The sequence below is a fragment of the Nematolebias whitei genome, chromosome 10 (genome assembly GCF_014905685.2).
Source record: "Nematolebias whitei isolate Nwh7 chromosome 10, NemWhi1, whole genome shotgun sequence".
In the NCBI taxonomy this organism is placed as follows: domain Eukaryota; kingdom Metazoa; phylum Chordata; class Actinopteri; order Cyprinodontiformes; family Rivulidae; genus Nematolebias; species Nematolebias whitei.
The window spans coordinates 2,809,941-2,818,185 of NC_056507.1; the positions used below are offsets into that span (position 1 = coordinate 2,809,941).

At 42.7% G+C, this 8,245-nt stretch overlaps 1 protein-coding gene across 1 annotated transcript; it reads right to left on the reverse strand.

Annotated features, from left to right (window-relative positions):
* Window positions 1–887: 887 nt before the first annotated feature.
* On the reverse strand, window positions 888–6,751 carry LOC119415383 (zinc finger protein 771). Its single transcript, XM_037682514.1, has 3 exons — window positions 6,547–6,751; window positions 4,753–5,016; window positions 888–2,356 (listed from the first exon to the last, which is right to left on the reverse strand). The coding sequence occupies exons 1-3, from the start codon at window positions 6,596–6,598 to the stop codon at window positions 1,305–1,307; spliced, it is 1,368 nt and encodes a 455-aa protein (XP_037538442.1). The 5' UTR covers window positions 6,599–6,751; the 3' UTR covers window positions 888–1,304.
* Between the last annotated feature and the right edge of the window lie 1,494 nt (window positions 6,752–8,245).

The following is an 8,245-nucleotide window of genomic DNA, read 5'->3' on the forward strand; positions in this document are numbered from 1 at the left end:
TGCACGGACCAAACAGAACAGTTCGATTCCACGGGGAAACTTTGGATGTTCCGTGTCTGCTGGACCCGGTTCTGGAGTCGTCGGTTGCCGCGGTCATCTTTATCATCATGCTGCTAATAGGACCATGCTGCTCCAGATGCAGTTCTTTTTCACCTTTGGCACCTTGTTTTTGTATTTTATCGATAGTTGCATATTTCTTGTTAATTTTTTTGGACAAGTCTGGACTGTTCTTCTCGTCCCGAGCATTTCATTGCATTGTTGACCTTGTGTTGACCTTCATATAGCAACTAAACCTAACAACAAACTGGTTGATCCACTATGAGAAGGTGCTATTTATAAGACTGAGTTTATTGCAGCTCCTCAGACTGAAGAAGTCTTTCGGATGAAATACGAAACGTTTCAGCAAAGAATCTGTCCAGAGGACGTGACTTGTCTTTGTCAGATTTTTCTACCTGGATTATTGAGCACACATCAGGATAAGTAAAGAAAAACTATAATCCCTCTGTAATTTGTCATTCTAAAAACGCCTGCATCAAATTTAATCTGCCGTTTAGTCTTCACTGAAAAAAGAGAAGAGTACTTGCACCCTGGAGCTGCTGCACGAAGCAGAATGACATCACTTAACATCCAAACACAAGAGACTTCAAATCAAACAAACGAGATAATTATGAAACTTTTTTAAGGTAAATCATCACAGAATCTTGCAAAAGACGGTTTTTACCTTCAGTACGCCGCTCCAATTCCAAAACTACAACGATGCGCTGGTAGAGCCGTCGAGAGTTAAATATAAAGACTGGACCAATCAGTCGGGTCAGATCATTTATTCAGTTCTGATGCACAACTTCTGAACCACACATGAACACATGTAGCCTCCACATTTACTTCCTTTACCTCAGTGTGCTGCGTGTGATGTCACGTGTTCTTCTGCACATGTGGGTCACCTCAGAACTGCAACTGGTTCATGCTGGAGTCTGATGGAGGACCATTTTAATACGAATGAGAACGACCACACATAAAAACATTGAATCTGTGCAAAACATTGGAATGAGCATTAAAGCGCTGTGTGGTGTCATCACTGTCTGTTTCTATTCAGTGATGAGGTTGGTGCTCTGCATTTGACCCATCGTGCGTGGGGTGCACCCATGTGGGGCGGTGGATGACCATGTGGGGGCCCAGGGGGCAGTTGGGGATTGGGTGGGCATGGCAGGGAGTTGAACCTGCAACTTTCTGGTCCCAAGTCGGCTGCCTTACCTCTACTCCATCTCGGGCCCCGATACATTAAGGTCTACAGAGTGAACGCAGCTTCAAGTGTGAGTCCTCATATGAGTCAACAAGTCATTTTTCTGTCTAAAACATTTGTCACAATCTTTGCAGGAATATGGTTTCTCACCTGTGTGAGTTCTCATGTGGGTCAAAAAGTTACTCTTTTGATTAAAACTCTTCCCACACTCATCGCAAGCGAACGGTTTCTCACCTGTGTGAATCATCATGTGTGACGACAAATTACTAATCTGACTGAAACTCTTCCCACATTCTTTGCAAGAATACTGTTTCTCACCTGTGCGCGTTCTCATGTGTCGCAACAGGTTGCCCTCGAGGCTGAACGTCTTCCCGCACGCTTTGCACGAGTACGGTTTCTCACCTGTGTGACTTCTCATGTGGCGAGCCAAAACGCTAAGGTATTCAAAACGTTTACCGCATTCTTCGCATGAATACAGACGTTTGTTGTTGTGAGTTCTAATGTGGGACAACAAGAGGCTGTTCTTTTTGAACGTTTTATCACATAATTTGCAGGAATAAGCTTTGTCCGGTGTGTGAATGTTTCTATGACGGTTCAATGATGATAAGTGAGAAAAACTTTTGCCACAGCTGTCACAAGAGTACGGTTTCCTCTCCTCTGCGTGTCCACCTGTGGTTCTGAGGTCCGGTTCCTCACCAGCATGAAGTCTGCCATGATTCTTCAATGAGGACTTGTTCTGACAAATGTCATGTTTGATTAAATTCTGATTTGGACCTGGTTCTGCCTTGTTGCTTCCTTCATCCTGGATCTCTTTTACAGCAGACACGTGAGAGTGGTGCTGGTCCTCGTTTGGTTCTGGTTCACTCTGGTCACTTTCCTCGAAGGTAGGAGTTGCCATAAAGGTTTCAGTCTCTTCTAAAACAGACGGCTCTTCATCCTGACTGACACGGAGCTCTTCCTGTTCTTCTTTAACCCGTGGAGGTTCTGGTTCTCCCTTAATCTCTAAAGGATCTGGTTCTTCTTTAATCTGTGGAGAATCTAATTCCTCCTGGTCCATTCTGCAGTTCTTCTCCTGGTTACAGAGCTGATGGTCCATCAGAACATCTTGCTCCAGTTCTGAAGGGACAAAAGAAAATTAAGTTGTGATAGAGAAATAAACACATTTGAGGAAATAAATAAAAACAAACATGTGCAGGGTTTTACAAGGCCAACATTTTATATATACGCAGCGTAAACTGTTCACTCTGTCTACTGATGATCGATAAGTGTATTTAGTTTAGTAAAATTATCTTGAGCAGATTAGAAGTTAAGGTCCGGACAAGAGAACGTTTATGGACTATCCCATAAAGCCTTCAGCAGACATACAGTAAAAAATATGACCAGCTGATTGAGTCGGGGGATTATACTGGTAACAAACAGCAGTCTAAGATTCTGCCGACACGTAAAAAAAAAAAAAAACAACTTTGGACATAAGCAGCTTTTGCATCTTTCATCATATAGTTAAAATATATATATATATATTTCATGCACAGGAGGTGGAGATAGAGCAGTTGATTTCCAGACACTCAAGTCTTCCTTCAAAGCTGCTTCAGGGAGTGTTTGAGCATTCATCCAGGGAACAGATTTAAAATGAACCAGCTAATTTTGTTTTAATGGAAGGAACTTAAAACAGCATGACGGTTCTCTTTTATTAAAAATATTAGCAGAAAGAGCCACCTGATATGAAGGAATGGACGATTACCAGGCTTCAACAGAACATGAAGAGGTCATTCAGTCACTGAATCAGGTGTGGTGGAGCAGGAAGACGAGGGCCAGGACCAGACCAGGACCCCTGATCTACAGCGTAGTCAACAGGGAAGACTCACGTTCAGTCTGCTGCCTCAAAGTGCTGTCTTTTGAGATTTATGGGTAAAATGATTGATGTATACAAGTAGCGAGAGGCCTGATGTTAAGCTTTTAAACTGTAAGAATGAAACATTTTATTGTTCAACAGGTAAATGTTTTTGTTTGAGGAACAGAAATGGCAGAACTATTCAACTAAATTTTTCAGGGGGCCGGACATGCAGCAATTAAAGTCATTCTGTAAATAAACCAACGATCCGTTACTTTTTACATCAGTTTATTTTGCTGCATTCAATCATAAACGCAAGAAAAGCAGCCACTAGGGAGCACAAGCCAGTGTATCTCTGGTTCTGGTCCCAAGCCCGAGTAATGGTGAGGGTTGTGTGAGGAAGGGCATCCAACATAAAACACTTTGACCAAAACCATAACGTGAGCTCATCGAAGTGACGCCACAACTGATGGGCTGAGGCCCGGGTTAACAACGACCGTCACCGGTGCTGTTGACAAACGGGGTGAAACACGGTGTGAAGAGGACTATATTTTGTTTTCTCAAAGGTCAAGTCCATTTGTCTCGTGCGTAACGTAAGCGCGGCCTCGTACAAAAACAGCAACGAAGAACAAAATCACAAGACGGTGCACAAACGCCACGAGACGGATGTCCCCGCTAAAACCGCTCTACGAGCCCAGAAAGCTCAGGAGCTGAAGAAACACCTTGGGATGTTCACCTTTAGTGGAGTCTATAAAACTGCTAGCATGCTATGTGCTGGCCTCCGTGCACGTGAGGAGTGGGAGACACTCAGAATATTTTGACCCACTGTCAAGGGAACGTGTATTATTTGCACCAACTTTCACTGCTTCTGTTCTGGGATTGATGTTAAAACGTTTCACGTAATAATCTTAGTCTTGGGGTGCTGGTCAGTAAAGGGACAGCAAGAGATGTTTTTATCCTCGAGCTGAGTGAGATGATTAAAGTGATGTGACTTCAGAGAGTCGCTGAGAGCTGCTGGCTCCAAGATTCTTACCACGCCTGACAACAACCGGACAGACACGTGAGGGGCTGGGCTGACCCGGTTCTGACACGATCTCACCTGTTTGTGTCGTCGCTGAGCGCAGCGGCTGAATGAACGTCCATTTGTGCGATGGATCGATTCCTGGCAGTGCAGTCCAAGTTCTACAAAAATGATTTTTTGGGGGTTCAGAGCCTCAGACAGGTGAAAGCTTTGATAAGTGTGAACCTGTAAATGATCTTCTGTGGCTGCTGTTCTCCAGAGCTTTGTCATAAATCTGATGAACTTACACCTGGTTGTTTTGGGAATCCCTTTTTTCCACGACTCCACTTCCTGGGAATGTACCGATATGTTTGACGCCGACACTAAAGTAGTAGAGCTTGGCAAAATGGCAACTTCAAAATTAGATCTTAGTTCAGAAAGGTCTGGGCACCCCTGGTTTAGAGTGTAAGACAGCACGGATGAAGAACCTCCTCACTATCGCTGTTCTTTTATTCTATTTTGTATGAAAGTTCTCGTTTGCTTCAGATTGGTTCCGTTTTGTATTTTAAAGTTAAAACTGTTTTAAAAAATAAAGTTTAATTTAGGAAAAACAAACAAATTCTTGATTTTTGACCATCTGCTCCAGTGTTGGTTGGTCCAGCCTGTCGCAGCGTGTCGTACCTGCTGTATGGAAGTTCTTCTGAACCGATCCATGTTGACCATCCAGCACCTCCTGGAACTGGACCCTGCTTTTGTCACAAACTCCAGATGTTTCTTCACATGTGTTCCCAGGCATCAGAAAGGAATCAGTCTCCTCCTTCAGTAAAAAATGCTCAACCTCCTGCCTGGTCCAGAATTCAACCTGAATGTCTTTGACTTCAGGAGGTTCTGGCTCCTCCTGGTCCATCAGAACCTCCTCCTTAGAAACATGTTGCTGTGGAGGCTCTGGAGGAACAAACAGAAAACAAACAACAAGTCTTACATGTTGACAACAACACGTTTAACAGGAAGCTCTGAGTGCTCAGAGCCAACGGTCACAGGAAATTCCTGCTCAGCAGAACCTGCATGGTTTGGGTCAAGGGGAGGAACCGAGTGGTCACCATCATCCTGACTGCTCGTCTTCCTCTTTAATTATTTGATTATAGGTGTCAAAAAGCTCAAATCAGATATAGCAAGAGAAAAAGATGAAGGTAGTGTACAATGAGATTACAGCATTCTGTACCTGCCCCCCCCGTCAGCAGTATTTTAACAGGCTATGAAAGTATTGTGTGATTGGTCAGAACTTTGTTTCGGTGACTGCAGTGCTCTCACTTCACTTCAGCTGCTCTGCGGAGGCTGCAAGAGAATACAGACGTCTTTACATCGTTCAGGTAAAACTTGTTAAAAACAGTCAAAGAACTCGTGGAAGGAGATATCACAATCATTGTGCGGGGAGGGAACAGCGCAGAGACACGAGCAGCTCTCCGTGGCTGCGTTGACCTGGAGGGAGTCCACCTCGGCCCGGCGGCGCAGGAACCGTCCCCAAACCGTGCGAGGACTCTTTGTGACAAATTTACAAACTAGAACTTCTCCTCAGTTAACAAGAGAAATGTCCGCTCTTCCTGCTCAAACTTCTGCATCATCTACGAAACTTTTTTTACTTTTGGACATTTGTTATGATGCGTAACCATAACAACAAGGTGGTTTTCTACTACTGGGAGCAGCTGATTAACATATCAAAAGCTCAAATAATACCTCAACTACAACCCCAAATCCCAAAAGGAGTTGAAAAGGAGGTGCCGTGGATGCATTCCCGTCTACCTGGAGGCGGTGCTCGAGTGCCTTATCGCCGAGATCTTGGGAGGTGGCGGGAAACGCGGCTTGTGACGGCGGGAGGACCAAGATCGTCCCCCGACACCGACAGTTAGGTCCGCTGTGGGATGGACTGCTACGAGAGATCCTTCCTGCCCACAGCCATCAGCATCTAGAACAACTCTAATGAAACCAGGATGAGCTACAACAACAATTAAGTTCCCTTTGGGATTAATAAAGTATTTTTGAATTGAAGTGAGTTTTTACAGTTCATAATGCACATGCACAATCGAGCAGCACGCCCCCTAACAGCAGCTAAAACAAGAGCTAAACAGAACAGCGTTTAAACGAAGTGCACTTTAAAGAACCGGAAGTAGCTGCACTGACTGAGCACGCGACTGTCCAAAGATTGTTTGATTCTGCGGCTCAGAAAACTTCAGTTCCTCCATCACGACACTAAAGTTTATGAGATCTTTTCGGTCACGATGTTAAATTAATGGTTTTATGAAACACCGGGACGTCACATTAGAGGAGGGTTTTAACTGGGCGTGTTTCCGTGCAGTCTCCTGCTCCCTGTGACTGATATAAAAAGCGTGAATTAAAAACGGAAGAGGGATCAGTTCAGAGCTACGAGCTGTTTTAATCAAATCCTTTAAACGCAGTGAAAAGAGAAAGAGGACGCACCTGTACAGGAGGAAACAGACATGTCACCACTCTGCGCTTCTTTTCTTAACATCCGGTTCTGACACGGCCCAGTTGGGCCCGAACGTTTTAGCGGCGCAATAAGATGGTGGCCATCACGCAAAGAAAAACCAAAAAACTTTCAAATATTCATCTCAGATAGCACACAAAGCTAATGCTAATGTTGCTGCCTTCTAAACTTCCGCCGGATGTTACAAATTGAACTTCCGGCAGTCCTGACTCGGAGTTTTTTTTCACGATGTGCGTTCTGCTGATAACAGAATAATAATCCTTAAGAGTTAAAGGCAGCCGGAGCCGTTTTTATTTTATTTTGCTTGGAAAAAACTGATTTGCGCGTCAGTCTACTTAAATAAATGTTGCGCTTCTAAACATAAACTTACGGCTCGTCATAGTGTGGCGCGTTTAAGGACTCCTCGTAAACTCCAACTCTGGACTAAAAAGATGCTATGCTACATATAAACAGAGATTCCAGATAAAATGTTCTCTTTAGGTGTGGCATTTTAACAAATACGGTAGTATTTTAATGCAACTACCAGAAAAAAAAATCACAAAACACCTGTAACCTCCATGGGCTGCTTTTTAATCCTCGTCATACAACATAGCCTAAATTAGCTTTTTAAAATAACACATTTAATTTTGCTACAACAAGGGAAGGGGAAGAGAGCTGAAGTATTAACCAGTGAAAGTGTACAAATGTAACTATAATCAATCAGAGGAGATTAACTCACTGAGTTATAATTGTTACTTTAAAATAGGCATCTTAAGCTGGAAAGATAATGGCGCTCCACTAACATTGAATAATTTTATTTATCTTTGAGAGATAGCCTACTAACTTATTTATAAAAAGCTCTCCGCAAAGCTAGAACTTTATAGTATTCATCTTTAATTTTTGAGAATAAAAATAACCCTAGGTTCCATTTCAGTACCATAATTCATTCATTCAACCTTTATTTAGACAGGTTAATCCCATTGAGCCTCGAGGACTCATTTACAAGAGAGACCTGATCCTATCCTAATCCTACCTCTGTTGAACCATGTATTCCTACAACTAAGCAGCGATGAGTTCATGAAAATAAAATTATTTAAATTAGGGGGGGGGGATCAAACCATCCTTCCTACTATCGCCTCCGATTCTGTGCCAGATGAGGCAACTTTAAAAATGTTACTAGAATCTGATTTATGTTTGGACTGTTTTTGTCCTATTAAGCTTTCTGAATTGTCAAAGCTTCATTCAAACCATCCACAAGTCTGCTAGATCTCATCCCAACCAGACTGTTTAAAGAGGTATTTCCTGTAATTAATAGCCACATTTTGGATCTTCTTAATTTGTCTCTAATGAGTGTTTAGTACCACATTTGTTTAAGATTGCTGTAGTTAAATATTTACATAACTTTGACTCAGGAATCTGAGTAAGAGTCAGAGTTTCTTTACTGTCGTACATGTGGTACATGTGATGGAACGAGATTACAGGGTCCCAGTTACATCCCATAATAAAATGTAAAAGAAAAACAGTAATAAGATCTACCTAGCCAATTATAGTATATCTAACCTAACTTCCATCTAAAAATTTTTTTTGAGAAAATAGTTGCAGGACAGTTGAGTGAACATCTGCAAATAAATAATCTGAGGAGTTTCAGTCAGGGTTTAGAGCTCACCATAACACAGAAACAGCACCGGTGAA

Bases quoted from the DNA above. Each gene is read 5' to 3' on its own strand.
- LOC119415383 (XM_037682514.1), bottom strand. From the start codon at position 6,598: ATGTTAAGAAAAGAAGCGCAGAGTGGTGACATGTCTGTTTCCTCCTGT. The intron at 5,017-6,546 runs GTGCGTCCTCTT...TTGTTCCTCCAG, and splicing joins GTCTGTTTCCTCCTGTACAG to AGCCTCCACAGCAACATGTT. The intron at 2,357-4,752 runs GTACGACACGCT...TTGTCCCTTCAG, and splicing joins GAAGAACTTCCATACAGCAG to AACTGGAGCAAGATGTTCTG.